This window comes from Mixophyes fleayi, chromosome 4 (genome assembly GCF_038048845.1).
Source record: "Mixophyes fleayi isolate aMixFle1 chromosome 4, aMixFle1.hap1, whole genome shotgun sequence".
NCBI lineage: Eukaryota > Metazoa > Chordata > Amphibia > Anura > Limnodynastidae > Mixophyes > Mixophyes fleayi.
This window is the reverse complement of record NC_134405.1, coordinates 116,855,172-116,874,103: the sequence shown is the minus strand read 5'-3', so window position 1 is coordinate 116,874,103 and position 18,932 is coordinate 116,855,172. Positions and strand designations below refer to the sequence as shown.

Sequence of the window (18,932 nt, the reverse complement as noted above, 5' to 3'; positions counted from 1 at the left end):
CATGACAGAATCATTAGGAGGGATAGCAGGCCAATTAGAGCTAATAATAACGTGGTCTCCCAGGTCAACTGATCTGTCTTCACAGCTTGTGATGTTTATAAGTAGTCGTAATAGGCTGATGGCTCAATCTCAGATTTTGTCCTTTATCTCTTTGCTCTGCAATATGGAATATTTGCCTTCAGCTTTTAATGTAGTGAGTAAAACGAACACATGATACTCCTTCTTCCTGATTATTTTTTTAAATGTAAAATATTATGATAAATACCATGATTTCTCTAAAATAACTAATGTTGGCATGTTTGGTGTTGGAGCTGTTGTCACATTTAGTATCTGAACATAATTAAGCTATTACATTTCGGTTTGAGCTACTTGTAGGTTTGCGAGGCAGATATGTGTCATGGATGTAAAACAGGAGACACGTTGAACACATGCTTGATTATATATTAAATGCATGTTTCTTGCCATTCAAGCTTGACGCATTTTCATTAACCAATTATTATAAAAGGATAATCAACAATTTTTTAAGTCTAGTATATAATACAGAAAGTTTACAATATTTTTAAATCTGTTTGGTATCCCAATAACTAACTGATGTCCATGTAGATAATTGTTTTGCATATAGAGACTTATATCGATCTGTTCTGTTCATTTCGTCCATCGCTGCAGCTGAACAGACGGTGTGTTTTTCCCACATATAGTGAAGAAGACATATGCCATTGGCAGGTGCCCTAGCCCAAGATAACTTTCAGAGCACTTACCTACACATTGTGGTAGTTTTTACTCCTTTAACCAGTAAGAAAGTCATTTAGGATGGTCGCTGGTATGCCACTTAATTGTATTTAGCCTTGGATGTGTCCTTTGAAGCTAAGGCCTGGCTGCCCATGTTTTACAGTACACTTAGGCATAAACCCAGTATAATTATGAGAACCATTGTGTCTACAACTTCATTCAAGCTTTAAGCCAGATACTTCAGCTAACTGTTTTAGATCTATGTTCTAAAGACAATTCCTTATAAACATCCAATCCTAGAACGATTTTGACAGGCTCATAGCCTGTCATTGTCCATGTTGTGTAAACAGGTTTTATAAATTGTAATTAACAAGTAGGTCTTTAGATCTGGTTCAGATTAGTATTCATTAGACTTAAATGTTTGTTAGTAGCCACTCCATAAGCTTAGGATTGCCAACAAATCCCCTCTCAAGTTTATGTGGCCTTGACATATATTGCAACAATATGAGCCTTGTAACAGGATGTGCTCCAGAATCACAATTTACCCCATTAAGGCATCCCCCACAATTTGCAGCATAACCAGCAGGGGTCATGCAGAGTACTCTACCTATCTTTTCCATGTCCGAACAGAGGGCTTTAATGCAATGTTGCAAGAGTCACATTAATTCAAGATAGTGTTTGGTGGAAGCACTTTAAATAAGACAATTATTTGATGTTTGGATACGGAAGAGCTACATATCTACCAAACCAGTCTTGGAGACAAAATCTTCAAAAGGCATAAGGGAATCATGACAGATCATTTACATGTATGTGAATCTATTCCTGAACATGGAAATTAGGCTTTTGAGATAGGCCAGTGGATTCCAAACTTTTTCAGTTCAAGGCACCCATAAGCCAAAATAATTACCAGGTAGTCCCCTGCCTTGCCTACCACTGGCCCTGGCCGAGGCACCCCTGTGAGATCTCCAAGGCACCCCAGGGAGCCTAGGTGCATAGTTTGTGAACCACTGATATAGCCTGTGAATTAAGTTCCTGTGTCATAATAAATAAATAAATAAATATATATATATATATATATATATATATATATATATATATATATATATATTAGACTGAAATCAGGATTCCAGTGTATAGAAGAGGCTAAGAAAAAATCAGTCTCCATTGCAATTCTGTTCTAACATCTCCACAAAATTAAGTTCTATACACATAACCTGGTGATGATCAGCATGGATCTATTCAGTGTGTAAAATAAATAAAAGGCTGTTACAAAATAATAAAAATATAGGGTGTTGCTGGGTCTAATTACAGCTTATGGGGGGCACAACCAGCACCATGCTTAGCCAGCCTGAGAGAGTTCCAGTGTAACACAGAGGCTGGGAGCGTGGGGATCCCCTGTGATTCACGTTCCAGTCATCATCATCAAGATGACTGGCGTCTCTAGTGTGTGGTTGCATCGAGATTCACGAAAAACCAATGTTCACACGGCTGCATTCTTGTATTATGGATGTTCGGTCAACCACTTTTAACACCAGACCTACATGAGGTGTAGCAATTCGTTCAGATGCATTCTGCATTTTTTTAAAAAATAAAATTGGCACAGTAGAGAACTATTGTGCCTTTTATAGCGGTTTCAATGTTATACTTTGCTGCTGTGAAATAGAAATGTCATAGTGCACTGTAATAAAGTGGGTTCAAAATGTTTTACAGTGTGTGCAAGCTCAGCATTGTTGCCCAGCTGACCGCTGCTTAGTGTAGCAGTTTCTAAACTATTGTTTGGATGACATTTTCTTGGCACCCTATTTATCCTTGTTCCTCACCTTTTTTTCTTTAATTTAAAAAATTCTCTCTACTGTTTTTTGTGCTAAATATTATATTTAAGTGCTGTTTTAATATCATTTCAGTGAGAAGCTGACTTGTGTAGTAAGGTTGCGATCTTGCCAATTGATTTTAAGACTAACTTTTTGCAGTATAATGGCCTAATCTGTCATCATTTTTATTATGCTACAAATGTTGTTTATTGCCTACATTTTTGTTTTATCTTCTGTGATGTTGCACATTTTATGGAAATTAATGTTTACATATTTCATTGACGTTTTCAAGACCTTTTTTGCCTGTAGTCTTGTGGAACATTAGGCACAGGCAGAAATACATTTATAAAGTCACAATTTCTTAATTCTATTCAGTCTAAAGGTCTTGATTTTCTATGTACATTTCATTTCAGTGAACAGGTCAGTGTAATAAATGACCAGGACCCTGAAGCCAACAAAGGTTACAATCTGTTAATTCACTCCGATAATTCTTTTATAGAATTGTTAAGAGAAAAATAAAATTATTTGGCAGTCTGTTCATTGTAGGTGGCCAAATTGATTTATGTTTGTTTGATGTGGAAACGTTTCTTCTAAGAACAATAGGGTTGAAACAGATTTGAATCACATGTATTGCAATAGTGTGATTTAAAATGAATGATTCTACATGAGTCCTATATTTGTATGCATAGAATATCTCAGATCGAATTTCTGCATGTGTAACAATCAGTTTGACAGACACCTCACATTACTGCTCCTTTTATTTTTTTATATAACTGTGAAATGACTAGTAGACGAGGGATATGGGAGTACTCGGACAATGGGGGCAGATTTTAGAGAACTGCCAGAATGGCAGGTTACGTGGGCAAAACATAGGATATTGTGTTAATTTAAAGACTTTTTCGGTGGGAGTTCATATTTTATACAGGGGCTTTACCCAACATTTAAAATCATGATACCTCTTTAAATTTTGGAAATGTCCACCCCGGACAATTTTATAAACTACAAGCGCAGTTTTTAGGCTTTGTTTTCTTCATGGGAAGTAGACAGAAACATAGACGATACTGCCAACAATGCTGATGTTCTGTATGTCCGTTGCAGTGCCTGGATCTTAGAGAGAAAAATAAAGTGAAATTCAGTACTGCTCTTAATGGCTGTTAGTTGCTACTTTTATTATAAGGGAACAAAGTGGGAAGAGAGAGCTAGAGCTGTTCCAAGATAAATAGAAAACATTGATTTAAAAATGAATTGTGGTGCTTTTCAACCTCTGTGATTCTTTTAACATTCTAAATAACCTCTTGCAAAAATGGCATTTCTTGGTTAATGGAACTTTGGTTTTGAAAGCTGCAATAACTTTTCCATTGCTGGTTTTCTTTCCTTAGAGAAGTTAAAAAGCTAAATAATGAAAAATACACTTATATAGTAACACTGTCTGTTACCTTATCTTAACCCCAAACGCTGAGGCGGTGTTGGGCATGTCCATATAAAAATGAGGTGCCATCCTTTGTTACCTGGATAGTGGTGGTCTCATGCTTTTATATCGAATTACATTGGCATGGTGTAACTCAGCTGTACTGCCCCATATTTCCATGGAGGGGCTGCTCATTATCCGTGGACATGCCCAATAGTGCTTTCTTTTTAATAGCAATTTGCTAATTCCAACGTATTTATACATCATGTAGAGTTTTACGAGTACTTTGACTTCAAAAGAGTCAGAGCAATTTTAAAAAAGTGTAACAAAACTAATTTGTTAATTTAGACTTGCATATATTTTTGCTGATCCTTTTGTAATTGCTAAGCAGGCTTCTCCAATCTGCACTACATTACATGTAGCATGTGTTCCAAAATGAAAAGCTCAACAGTTTTTGTTTTTTCAATGGGGCCCCAAGTGTCTGTGTGGCTTTGTTCTACGACCCCAAAATAGGCCATTCCCAGTACGGTGTATGGTATATCTGGCAATCTGTGTACCTCAAAGCTGACTTTAGCGCCCCATTTTTCGACCCAATGTACAGGTTGTGCTCATTTGATAACTTTATAGATAAGTAATTTGTCATTAGAAATATATTGTAATTTTTTTTTTCCATTTTTTTTTTTTCTTCTGAATGGTTATCGCTCATTTAGTATAAGGCTCCCAAGTTTCTTTTGTTTGTTTTTCCCTATAACTTTTAGAAACCTGTTAGAGAACATTTTAACAAGATATGAAGTTAAATTTAATCCCCAAGTTTAATATGGAGTTTTCTGTGTGAAAGTGACTTCAAGTTATGTGCATTCCGAAAAAGCTCTTTGTGATCCTTGGGAGATTTTTGTAACCTTCTTGAATTTCTGCCTTACAGAGTATCCTCATAAATATGGAGATGAAGGGGGATGTGCAGATCACTCTGTATTCGAAAGAATGAAATTGTATCAAATGTCAGCTCAAAGTGAACTGTGGGAACAGGTAAGGGCTTTTTTGTTGGGCTGAGCTTTACTGCCCTAAGTCAGAGCTGCCTCGGTATGTTTTTGCACAATTCGGTACAGTAAAGTACAGGTCACTTGTACAGTGTATGTAGTTATGATTATTATTATTACTAACATTTATCTAGCGTTGGCACACTACATAGTGATTTTCAGTATAAAAGAAGTGGTTACTTGGGGAGATGAAATTTTATACATTTTTGTGTTTCATCGTATTTTTCTTTTTATGGGTCATATGTTTAACTGTTTTCATTGCTGCTAGTTATGTGTGATCATACCCCTGAGTGCTTTAGAATTTACATGGAATTAAAGTGAAACCTTGGTTCGTTGCTTTTCTCTTTTATTTTTGTACAAATGTTTATTTGTTCTGAAAATTATTTCTCAGCTTTTTTAAATTTCTCAAAATAAACATGTACTGCCATATTAAGTGTCTTTGTCATAAAAATTGCAGAATTCGGGCAGGTGTTGACATGTTTTTCAATCCAATTTATGTTTTGTGTGGTGTCCATTTAACTATCAATTGTAAGCTTATGCTAGTTTTGATTTAGTCATCGTTTTTCCATAAATAGAGTGGAAAACATTTAGAGGATCATGAAGAGACTGGCCCAGTGATCCTTAGGAGGAAACGAGCTGCGCAGGCAGAGAAGAATACCTGCCAACTCTACATCCAGACTGACCATCTCTTCTATAGGAGATATGGAGAGACTAGAGAAGCTGTCATTGCACAGGTAACAGCTGCTGTGGATAGAATCTGTGTGGCAAATAAGACTTTGGTATGGCAGAACCCTACCACCCTCAGTAAATATAAAAAAGCTAGAGCTGTGCAGTTTGTATATGGTGACGGTCACCATAAAAGTAATTCATCATTTTAATCAAGGATTATCCATTTTTAGTAACCAATTACGTATTAAAATCAGCAAAGCTGTCCATCCAGTCGTCATCATCATTGTTTATATAGCGCCAACATATTCCGTAGCGCTTTACAATTGGGGACAAACACAGTAAACTAGTAAACAAACTGGGTAAAACAGACAGAAGTGAGAAGGCCCTGCTCGCAAGCTTACAATCTATGGGACAATGGGAGTTTGATACATGAGGTGAAGTCTACATTTTGCATTTCGGCCCAGCCAGACTGCAAAGGTAAAAGTGACTCATAAGCTAAATGATCCTGTCACACAACAATGTTGGTCAAGGGGTAGTTGTCTTGTATGAAATTGTGTAACGGGTGGTAATAGGGTAATGTAGTGAGGTTAAGAGGGTGGTTGAGGAATATTATAAGCTTGTCTGAAGAGGTGGGTTTTCAGAGAATGCTTCAAAGTTTGTAGACCAGAGGAGAATCTTATTGTGAATAAGAGGCAAGGAAAAGAGGGTATATGTAGAGGCACTCCGGGGTATAAGAGAATCTTATTGTGCAAGGGAGAGAATTCCATAGAGTGGGTGCAGCCCGAAGTCCTGTAACCGGGAATGGGAGGATGTAATGAGGGTGGGTGAGAGACGCAGATCTTGTGCAGAACGGAGATGCCGAGTTGGAGAATATTAGAAAACTCTTAGCATAAATGCGCTTTTCATCTCTTGACCAGTTGTCATTTAATTTTTTCTGTTTTTGATACTCTGTTGCAGTCATGTTCTGCTCCATTTAAGTCACATTTGCTTGTTATCAATACAATATAAATATAATCCTAAATCCATTCTAGATGCCTTTAGCAGATTGGTCCTGTAAAACTGGGCGCACATGAATTACAAATGCTGCATGGCTGTACTGCAGGTGCTTCACATGCATACTGTGTGACTGCAACCTAGAAACTGTAGGTATTTGTAGGAACTAATTGTAGTGCAGTAATGTAGCATGTGTAATTTATATGTACTTGTAGTTTCTATGTCTGATCTAATTACCCAAGTTCTACATCACTTCACCTTTCACTGAATTGCCTTTTTTTTTTAGTTTGTGTTGTGTAACGTAAATTAAGAAAGAACATTGGATTCTTGTTGAATAAATACAAAACCCAAGGTTAATAAAAGCAGTTTGTGTTCTCCTTGCTGTTGCAAGGAGAACACAATATATACAGCTCAGACAACATATACAGCTCAAAAGACTAGCGATCATTTTTATCACTGAGAATCTTATCTCCTAAAATAAAGTTGACAATCGAGGGACCTCACTTCTCTATGTACTTTGCCTTTATTTCTACTGTCTTCTATACATTGAAGATTTTCCGCTATCTCTTTAATCTGCCTCATTTTCTACTTTTACTATGTTCCTCTGGTCCGGCTCTCCACAAGTGGAGCAAGTTTTAATCTCTCTGACCCTTAGTATTACTGAGCACATTATCATCCAGCAGCAGCCTGTGCCTCCTGAGAGATCATTACTGTAATGGACTGTAGGCTCAATCCGGTGCCTTGGTCTTCAATGGTAATTTATATTGAAAAGTGTGAATTTCCGTACTGTTCTCTTTGCTGGAGCGTTTTCTGCCTTCGTTCTATGTGTTGATGTCAGGGGATAAATTTAGCATGTCTCTTTTGCTATAAATAGCACAGCCACGCAAAGGAAATGTAGAAATGTCTCACGAACATTTAGAGTTATAAATCCGTAGGGTAAAAGTATTATAAAATAATACTGTTATGCTTCATCATAGCACTTAAAGCTCGATTGAAAGTGGCAGCCATACAGGGAGTATGTATCGTGTCAAGGAATGTAGCACATATTAAGTCATTTTCTGCCGGCTGGGTTATCCTTTTATGTATTGCATGAGCTGGCTCTATGTATTTCTGGCTATTTAGAGGAAGGATATTTTAATAAGGGACAAATAACATGCTAGAACCTAAATATATTGGTACTACTTAAGCAGTAAAGTTTTTCCAAGTGCATGTTACCCCTGGAGGATCATGGTCTCCTTCCAAAATTAGCATACTAGCAGGATACCAATGAAACACTGTCTTATTACGTAGTGCCTTAGTATAGCAGACAGCCATGCGATCAGGATAGTTCCTTAAGATTGTCATCTATTAGTGTGCTTACATGACAACTTGTAGTGCGTTTGCATTAAAAGACGACCATAGCGTCATTTAAGCCTTCTGTGTTTCCCATATTGCCACTGAAAAACTATGCAATTGTGAGAGTACAGTTTCAGCAAGCTTGCTAGTTGTTTAAAAAGTACAACATCAGCAGCTTTAGCCTTAAGAATAGGCGTATTTTATAAATGCTTTTTAATAAAAAAAAAAACATCTTTGTATCTGTATTTGCTTTAGGTGGTCAGACAAGTGCAATGAGATTTATACTGAGCCTTTAGGATAAAGATCAAAAATCTAGTAAAAACTAGGCTACCTTATGTATCCTAAAGTTGTCTTTTGATAATAATGTATTGGAATTTATTTTTATATATGTAAGTTTTTTCATCTAGATTTGGAATGGAAAAAGAAAATGCTTAAAAATCTTTGGGTATACCTGCAAATTCTCTCTAAATTCCAATACACTGTAATTGTTAAACAATTAAAAATATACACAGTTGTATAAATATTTGTCAAATAAACATCTATTTCCATAGTTTAAAGATCTACTTCCAAAAAGCATATTTTTTTTCTATATAAATGTTTTATGACCAATAAAATGGTTTCCTTATTAATCATCTAGTATATGCATGCTCCACCTTGCTGAAGTCACAATGATTTGTGTGGATTACTGTAACCATAAAATGTGTTTTGTCCATTCAATAGATATCCAGCCATGTAAAAGCGATTGATACGATTTATCAGTCAACAGATTTCATGGGGATTCGAAATATTAGCTTCATGGTGAAGCGTATTCGGGTGAGTATTTTCTGCACACTCGTGTCTTAAATACATTTCTCTTCATATAGTAGTAGAAATTAAAAATAACAGTGGGATTTGAGAAAAGTAATATTTATTGGGTAACAATTGGATGTTCTATGAATATTTCAGAGGCCAAATATAGACCTAAAACATTATTAATACATGCATGTGGATTGCATCCTATTAAAACAAAATGTCTTCATCAGTAAGTGTTACAATTCTTTTGCAACTTTATGTTGGGTACATGTTTGAGAGTTTCCAAAAATGATCGTGTATAGTTCATGCATAGAAAGACATATAGATATATAGATATATATTGCTTCCCTACCCTGCTTCCTTAAGCATAGGCCTACTTCTCATTGATTATGATCATTACTCTTACTCACTGTCCCACAAATAATTTGATCTGCATTACAATGTTACCTGTAATTTTTGTATTCCTTCAGTACGTCTGGTCTTTCTATATTGTTCTTCGTGTATCAGGTTGTTTAATGGATCTCTGCTTTCTGTATATGTCCTGTACAACGCTGTGGAGCCTTATAAATAAAAGATAATAATTTGTCATCTACCAGATGTTTTTTGTTTTTTTTTGCTCTTGGTTTATTATTAAATCAGTGTATTTTTGCTGATAAGCAATAAGATAGTGGCATCCCAAGCCTGAAATAGGCATTCAGTCACTCAGAGCCTGCTTACTCATTCAAAATGATTTTCTGGGACTCCCAACTACGTGGAAGGCCACTTTAGGAACAATGTTTACTAGGAGGTTGTCGCTTTAAGTATTTTCACATAGAAAATAATTGCTTCCAACCTCAAGTGCTTCTACTGCACATTTATGAAAATGTCATGTAAAAATCCAGTGACATAAGGTAACACATGGTTCATTGAGCCAAAATTGTCCACCATATGGTGGTGGTGATAGAGCTGGAGGCAGTGGTGCCCTGTATTACATGGAAATAACAAATATGTATCATGCACAACTAGCATTAACGATGGTATCTTTCATTTTGTGTTGGTTCTGCATGTTGTGCAACCGTGATTATAATGAGAACTCTTATTGCTCCTCCGGGTGTCTTGCTGAAGGAACAAGTGCATTTGGTACTAGTATGAGGATAAAGCAGAGAAGCACATTTTATTATGTACAGAAATAAACGTTTTGTTCGTTTTCCTTTTTAATTCTAGATCAACACTACAGCTGATGAGAAAGACCCTTCAAATCCCTTTCGGTTTCCCAACATTGGAGTGGAGAAGTTCCTGGAGCTGAACTCAGAACAGAACCATGATGATTATTGCTTGGCCTATGTTTTTACCGATAGAGATTTTGATGACGGTGTCCTTGGGCTTGCATGGGTTGGAGCTCCCTCAGGTACTGTGTTTTTTTTGGGTTTTTTTATTCTGACTTCTAAGATTATTGTCACTCTAAAAGGTGCAAACAGAGCCAATTTTAGCTTAAACCTTCCCAGTTTACACCATACCTCATACATGCCTAGTCTGCAACAAACACACATGTAAATGTAGTTAAAGAAATGAATGTAAGTGTTTTGCCTCACAACTTGCTGATAGTCATTTCTGCATTTATATACAATGTCCTGTATACTGGAGCAAGTTCATAATATCTGAGTTGCCCTCAATATCACTAAAAATTCTCAAAGCAAAGTGATATTATGGTGTTACATGAACTTCTTTTTTTTTTTTTTTTTGCTCTGATTGTAAATTTCCATTGTCAACATACTTCTGACTGTTCTGCTACCATTTATATGGATTCCTGGGACTAAAGCGAGATGTTTATTAACCTGCAGCCCCCATTTATCCCCTTATCAGACTACATAATCACATTTATTATTCCCAGTATTAATAAAAAGACAGCAAGTTCATTCCTCAAATTCTGCTGCTCATATAATTCTTTGTTAGATGTAAAACTGAAATGCCTGCAGGTGTCTTTTCGCAGTGGGGAATGCTTTGTTTTTTTGGTTTTTTTTTTCCTTCTATGGTTTGCAGCCGCATGAAGCTCCATTGTGAGATGGTTCCTAAACAATGAAAGTTCTGTTTTACAGCTTCCCACTTCTGACACAGAGAGAGCACAAACTAGTACAGTATGGTACAAACATGTGACTCCTCGTGCTGACTAAATGCCTTTCTTTCTATTCTTCATCCCATGATTTAAGGGAATTTTTGTAGGTGTGTTACTTTAAAGTGTGGAAAATCATATCCAAATAAAACTGTGTAATGACAAAATATAAAGTTCACATCTTTACAAAATAATCATAGCTTAATGCAAAACTCTTTTTACCAAGACATTTTGTGCAAAATGTTTGCGTGCAAACTGCAGCAATTTGCGGGTTTTGTTGTTTATTGCTACGTTGCTTGTTGAAACAAGAACAAGTTTGTAAAAGATGGTAATGGGAAAAAAAATATGTATAGGATTGCATTTAGGGATGTATGCATCATTTAATTTAACATTTCATCTTTATACTCCAATTTAAGTGGTCATCATATTCCACAGAAAGGTACATGTTAAACTTGCATATAGAGCAATACCTACAGCAGAAGACCAATGGCCTCTATGGTCTGGTGCTTATAATATAGTTGTTGCCAATTTAAAATGTTGCTGAGCACCAACTGCATCTAGCACAGAATGCATACATTTAACTTATTTGTAATGCTCCAAACGTGACCCTATAGTTCAATAACTCACTCGAGAATGTCTTAAAACAGTGGATATTTTCAAAAGCTTTTTAAAGTGTAAGCAACATACAATACAATATTATTTATGGGCGCTAATCAGTATGAAATATATGACAGGATGGATAAGTGAAGTGAGATAAAATAGGTATTTATTGTAACATGGTTTACATGAAACACATTCCGGCCGGAAAATATTGTGCGTGCAATTGCACCAAATGTGTGTTATAAATGGCACATAAAAATCACAAAAAATTAATGTACAGGAGCTCAAAAAACAAATAACAAAAAGCAAAAACACAGAATAAACACCACGGAAAAAGAGCTGTATACAGGAAAATAGTCTCAGTCCTGGCTCAGCAATAAGCCCGCTAAGTGTGCTATAAGCCCTTATAGATATAACGTTGATAAATGAGAAGTGTTGTCCAACGGACCAGTATAAATGTCCAAAAAAGTCAAACAAATGGTCCAGGATGACTTACATAGTGTCGTTCGGCACAAAGGGTTGTTCACGGAGCGAGGATTCCTCCTGGGATGCGGCAGCGTCTCTTGTCCCTCGGTTGTGGATTGTGAGAATCGCAGGCACGCAGCCTATGTATACAGCGGAGGTAGCGTATGCAAGCTCTCTTGTTTACTTTGCGCCCAACCAATGCCTGATCAGTGATGTTTAAATGAATGGAAATCTAGCATGCTAGATAAAAAGTCCTTGGATGGAAGATAGATGTCGATATGTAACCAACGCGTTTCGCTCGTGGCTAGAATGCCGGTGAGCTTCCTCAGGGATTGGTGTGTCAGTGCTGGTCTTCCTCCCAGTATATATGTGTGTGTATCGCTCCGTGAACAACCCTTTCTGCCGAACGACACTATGTAAGTCATCCTGGACCATTTGTTTGACTTTTTTGGACATTTATACTGGTCCGTTGGACAACACTTCTCATTTATCAACGTTATATCTATAAGGGCTTATAGCACACTTAGCGGGCTTATTGCTGAGCCAGGACTGAGACTATTTTCCTGTATACAGCTCTTTTTCCGTGGCGTTTGTTCTGTGTTTTTGCTTTATGTTTTTTGTTTTTTGAGCTCCTGTACATTAATTTTTTGTGATTTTTATGTGCCATTTATCGCACACATTTGGTGCAATTGCACGCACAATATTTTCCGGCCGGAATGTGTTTCATGTAAATCATGTTACAATAAATACCTATTTTATCTCACTTCACTTATCCATCCTGTCATATATTCCATACTGATTAGCGCCCAGAACCTGATATTTATTTCAAACCCAGTTTCCCCTTGGGAGGGTAGGGATTCCCTCCTGTACACCTTCAGGTTCGTTTTTTGGCTGCTCCACACATTTAGAGGTAGCGCAACCCACCCTATCTGTCTATATACAATATTATTTATACTTGCATACCTTTAGTAAAAAGAGAAGTTAGAGATAACTTTTGTAATGTCTAACATATATAGTTCTCAATCATACTGCCTACTTGTTCCGCTTTCTTTTCCTTTTTTTTGTGTTCTCAATCCCTTTTTTATTTTAATTTAAAAATACTATTCTATTTGGTTCTTTCAGGCAGCTCTGGTGGGATATGTGAAAAGAGCAAACTGTACTCTGATGGAAAGAAGAAGTCCCTGAACACTGGAATCATTACTGTTCAGAATTATGGCTCCCATGTTCCTCCCAAAGTCTCTCATATCACCTTTGCTCATGAAGTTGGGCATAACTTTGGCTCACCAGTAAGTTTGCAAAAAGAACATGGAGGATTTCTGAATTACAAGTAACACAATGCAATGAGTAGTTGCAAACATTGCCATTTGATTTAGGGTTCCTTTAATAAGAAATGCATTTAAATGTAGCAAGAAAGTCACATTGTTGCTTCCTCAGTAGCTTCCCCAACAGTTAACCTGATACATTGATAGATTTCATTTCTGCACATCAAAATGTAGAAAAATAGCAGCAAAAAATATTTGTGCTCTGGAAGGAGAGGAGGACAATCCATGTAGCAGAATTATTTGTGATGACCATGATCTTCGGTTATATGTATTCCAGCATTGTTTCAAACTCTGTTATCTATTTACATGCTATAACATAGTTGCCTATTCTCCCAGAAAGTTCGGGAGACTCCCGAAATTTTTAAGAGTTCTCAGTGCAACCCAACCCTACATCCTGCTCACTTCCCTAGTGAAGTAGGTCTAGGCAGGGCTTAATGACGCAATTCACAGGGTAGATAAACAATGTTAGCAAGTATGTGCTAAGCACTGATTGTAACAATACAGATTTTCCACCTTGCACATTTCCAACATGCAGTGTGTTAAATATATAGTATAGAACTGTTTGTATGAAATAGCAACTTAGTTATACCTCATACTTCTTCCCCTTAATGTGTTTAATGTAAAGCCTTTAGGTTAAGTTAGCAGATTCCACTTAATACATGTTAAGTATTGCGGAATTTACCATCTCTAGACTTTGTGTGTATATATATATATATATATATATATGTGTATATATGTATGTATGTGTGTGTTGCAAAGTCCCAATTTTATTTAAATCTTAAACTCGCGTCCTTTAAGGTTTGCTTAATGCAGATTTGCATTTCTCAGAAAATCTGACCAGTAATGTTTTGATCACACAGCAGTTTATGGACAATACAGCTGTGCATCTGACAGATTCACTAGAGAATAGAACTATAAAGCTTTATTTTCCGACCACTCGCCCCACCTGACTTTCTTAGTCATGCTTAGCTCTCAGCTCTTGCACTAATCTCTGCTAGTGCAACAAAGCTACAAGGTGAGATGGCTTTCTGAAAGAATGCCTTGTACTTACAAAATAAAAATGAGGATGCCTCATTCTAGAAGAATATTAAAGGCACACAGCAGAATCCGTTCCTCTATTACATTTTTTTATTATATTGATCATACTACTTTGTTTACAGCATGATTCTGGCTCTGAATGCACACCAGGAGAATCTAAGAATGTGGGATTTAAGGAGAATGGAAATTTTATCATGTACGCCAGAGCTACATCTGGGGACAAGCTCAACAACAACAAGTTCTCTATTTGCAGTGTCCGTAATATTAGTCAAGTTTTGGAGAAGAAAAGGAATTCTTGTTTTGTGGGTATGTGCATTAGTTCCATGTCTGAAACACAAATGTGTGTAATCTTGGGTACTAACCAATTGCAGAACTCTATCCTAATAAATCCGGTGTTAGCTGGTGGCAGCAGTGGTTATATTTAGAGAATATTTAGAGGATTTTGGATTCTTATTCATTGCCTTCCATTATTATGGGACTATCTTTGCCCAAATCTAGTGGGATTTATATGGAAGTGGTAGAAAACCAGAAACTGTCTTTATCCAAAGTTCTCACAAATGTTTGTTCGCTCACATCATATTTTATGTGATAAAATACAGGAAGAAAAAGTATTTGTCACCAGTACTATCCAAATTTGCCCCATCTTAGCCAACAGGTTTATAATCTATGTATCAGTAGTACATTGAATACATTGGGCACTATACTGATGCAGAATTGCATAGATGTAACACTTGGTAAATTTCTAGTCATGGTGTTTAAACGTGTGTTACAGAGTCTGGTCAGCCCATATGTGGTAATGGGCTGGTGGAACAAGGAGAGGAGTGTGATTGTGGTTACAGTGACCAATGTAAAGATGAGTGCTGCTATAATGCCAATGAACTAGAAGAAAAGAAATGCAAGTTAAAACCAGGAAAACGATGCAGGTATGTGTCCTATCGATAGGATTATACATTTCTTTTATGGAGACCAATGCCTCAAATTGGCATTGAGCTGTCAGTATGATAGTGTTCCTTTTTCCATAACCTGATAGAAACTGTTAAAGCATGATATTTTACATTTATTATACACATTCTGATTGCTTTATGTTGTGGAATGACTTTATTCAGAAATCATCTTTGCTCCAAATAGCCTTTGTTGTGATTTACTTTTAGATTTATTTATTTTTTCAAATGGTTTTTCTTTTAACTAACGTTTTGGATAGCGATAGAACATTGTATGATCTTTGGTCAAAATGTAGGACAAGGATATAAGCTATTTAAAATCTGTGTGATTCCGAAGTGTAAAAGATATGGGCCAAGAGGTGACGGATAAGCTTATGTTTTTATGTAGCAAAGCTTTTACGTCATAGAATATACAATATTTATAACCTGCTCCAGTACTAAAACTGGACTTTAATATGACAATATTGAAACTACGTGTGGCAGGCAACAAACTAATCGACTCCTAACTACAGTTAGTGTGTAGTACCAACAGTTGGTAATTGCCAAACACATCACATGTCATCTTTATTAAAGGTCATCAGCCAGTAATGTCAGGGTGTATTCTATGGATACTGTTTGGGTGATTCCCATTAATACTTCAGACTAGGCTTTATTTGTACATATTATAACTTGTCCCTTTGGTCTCAGTCCCAGCCAGGGCCCCTGCTGCACAGCGCAATGCAACTTCAAAGACAGCAGTCAGAAATGTCGCAATGAATCAGACTGCGCAAAGATGGGAAGTTGCAATGGTGTTTCTGCACAATGTCCACCATCTGAACCTAGAGAAAACCTAACAGAGTGTAACCGTGAAACCCAAGTCTGCATCAAGGGGGTAAATATAAGATTGTACATTTGGTACAAAATCTGTGTTTTAAAGATTGTTTCAGCAAGTTTTTATTTTTAAGTTCTGTTGAGTTTAAAATAACAAAATGTAAGGGATCAGACAATGCAAAACAATGCCTATGTTTTTAGGGTGTCTTAGAAGAAATGTAAGACTTCTATTAATGTTTTATTGCAGAGATAAACAAATCCTAACTACGTCGTATTGCTACACTGAAAAGTAAGATCTGGCTCTCCTGATGTTGTGGTGCCAGCATGTCCTGTTGTATCACAACCGCTGGACAGCCTCTGGTGCCTACCTCTACAGTACTATAAACTCATCTGTAATGAAGTACCATTTTTAATATGATTATATGTATGCAATGTGTTACTAGGGCTAGTCAGGAGTTAGTTGCATTTTCACATAAACGTGAAGAGAGACACTTTACACCATAAGGTTACATACTCTCTAACACCATTCTGTACATGTCATACAGCAATGTGCAGGTTCCATCTGTGAGAAGTACGGTCTAGAGGAATGTACATGTGCCACAACTGATGGGAAAGACGATAAGGAGCTGTGCCATGTCTGCTGCATGGAAAGACGTGAGTTGTATTGTTGATTAACATTCAGAATTGTTGGTAATTTGCCATTTTTAATCTGGCTATAGGCCTGAATCAGCAGAATATGGTGCTAGCAAATTCTCTTTCGAAGATATTTTATTTTATTTATTTTAACATAAAGCTCTAAACAGGTTTTTATATAGTTAGAAATCATGTGGTCACTTGCTGTGGTTTGGAATATAAGCGAACCTGAGCAAGTCCTGGTACAAATGATTTGGTGCTACCATTCCCGCCTCCATCTGTGTAAGTGACTTTATCATGCACGTGCATCACAGTGGCAGGAACGCTCGTCCTTCCAGGATAATAACCAATTGTATTTGTTCCTATACTTTATATGTACATTGTTGCATGAAGATTTGCGTAATAGCCCTCTATTAAACCTTATTGAGAGATGCATGTTCACTAAGGTGCCCACACAGGCAGACCCATAATAACACACAAACAAAACATATATTTTTCTAGATAGTATTTTCAGTACATTTTGTATGCAGTTTGGATTGATTTGAAATATTATAATAAAGCGAACCTTTCCCAACATTGACAAATGATGTTGGAGTTTCGAACTCACACCCTTCTCTTTGTAGTAAACCTTATTTTCATAGGGTGTGAGTTTAAAACCCCAACGTTCATTGTCAATGTTGGGGAAAAGTTCACTTTATTATAAATTTATTTATCTGCTTGTCATTATATTGAGGGAGGTGGCACTCCCCCCTCTAGGTGGAGCTGACATGTACTATTAATGTTATAGATGAAAACCTTTTTCTAGCACCTAGGAATTTATTTTTGGTCTGTTTTATTTGACATATGTCAAATGTTTGTGGAACTGTGTCCATTGCTTGTATTTTGTCCTTGTAGTAAAGCCTCATACGTGTGCCAGTACTGGGTCAGAGGTGTGGAGAGCTCACTTCAATGGTAAAACCATTACTCTGCAGCCTGGATCACCTTGCAATGAGTTCAAAGGATACTGTGATGTGTTCATGCGATGTCGACTGGTTGATGCCGACGGACCACTGGCCCGGTTGAAAAAGGCCATTTTTAACCCTGAGCTTTATGAAAATATTGCTGAGTGGATTGTGGTATGTATAGCAGTTTTTGTTGAAAATGATCATTACAGTAGTCTGTAACTTGTCTACGCGAAATACACCAAACGACAACTCTGCTTTTGTGGACATTTCCTTTTTTTGGGTTATATGTGCAAAATAGACAGGGTTAGTTTTGCAAATGTAATTCCGAACCTATGTCTAATGGTAAGGTAGAAACTATATAGTAAGTGGGGCTTTGGGGCTCTTGGATGCCAGTCATCAGGTTTGAACTGATTAGCGCAAATAATCCTTGTGGCAGTTCGTTAAAACAGCTGATGTCTGACCAATGAGTGGTGAGGACCAGAATATAAACAGATGACTACATACACCCAGCACCTTGATATAGTCTGCTAGAGAGTCTTTATCAGAAATCTGTATTTTAGCATTGTTGAGAGTGCTGACACAGTGGGTGACATTTGTTCTTACTGTTAATGCATTTATAGTCTAAAGTAGTTGTGATAATTATTAAATTACTTTTGATGTGCACATGAAACCAGTGGTTTCGCCCATTTGTCAATGTTCCCGACAACGGAGAGGCAAAAAGAATCCTGTGAAAATAAGGTCACAGCACTAAATCAATTCCCCTCCCTCCTAAAAAATAAATAAATAAATAAATACAAAAAATCTAGGCCCGTGCCAGCTTGAAGCCCATATTTTAGTAAGATATATTCGTCTCTTATGGAAAGAGAGAATGCAGTGTGAAAAGTAGAACATGTGTCTGATCAGAGAAGGACTATATATTTTATTTTATTTTTATTTATTTTATTAACTCCTCATGGTTGCATTATAGTATCTTCACAGCACTTCTGGACAGAATTACACCTGGCATGTCCAACTACAATGTGACTATATTTTTTCTAAATAATTCTATTTTTCGTTATTGACATAATAAACTGTAGCATATGTCTGTGCTGGTGTATGTAGTTTGTAATCTCCAGTGGAGCTAGATGTGAATGGTTGAAATGTTCACTATACATCGCTGTGTAACACTATATAAAAACTGTTAATAAATAAAAGAGAAATAATGCAGTCCATGCAGAGTGTATGAAAATGATGTTCAGTTAGGGTTGGTGTGGTGACAACTTGTTACAATCAGCAGCTGTACAACTTTTGTAATCTGTAAGCTACTAGCAGATTGC

General features: G+C 36.6%; 1 protein-coding gene across 1 annotated transcript in view; it reads left to right on the top strand.

Annotated features, from left to right (window-relative positions):
- Positions 1–18,932, top strand: part of ADAM10 (ADAM metallopeptidase domain 10) — a 119,191-nt gene that overhangs the window by 95,105 nt on the left and 5,154 nt on the right. The window contains exons 5-14 of the mRNA XM_075208065.1: positions 4,871–4,974; positions 5,561–5,719; positions 8,703–8,795; positions 9,978–10,161; positions 13,051–13,214; positions 14,411–14,594; positions 15,061–15,211; positions 15,917–16,100; positions 16,585–16,693; positions 17,567–17,787. Coding sequence (XP_075064166.1) covers positions 4,871–4,974; positions 5,561–5,719; positions 8,703–8,795; positions 9,978–10,161; positions 13,051–13,214; positions 14,411–14,594; positions 15,061–15,211; positions 15,917–16,100; positions 16,585–16,693; positions 17,567–17,787 — 1,553 coding nt within the window. The remainder of the gene's footprint in view (positions 1–4,870; positions 4,975–5,560; positions 5,720–8,702; positions 8,796–9,977; positions 10,162–13,050; positions 13,215–14,410; positions 14,595–15,060; positions 15,212–15,916; positions 16,101–16,584; positions 16,694–17,566; positions 17,788–18,932) is intronic.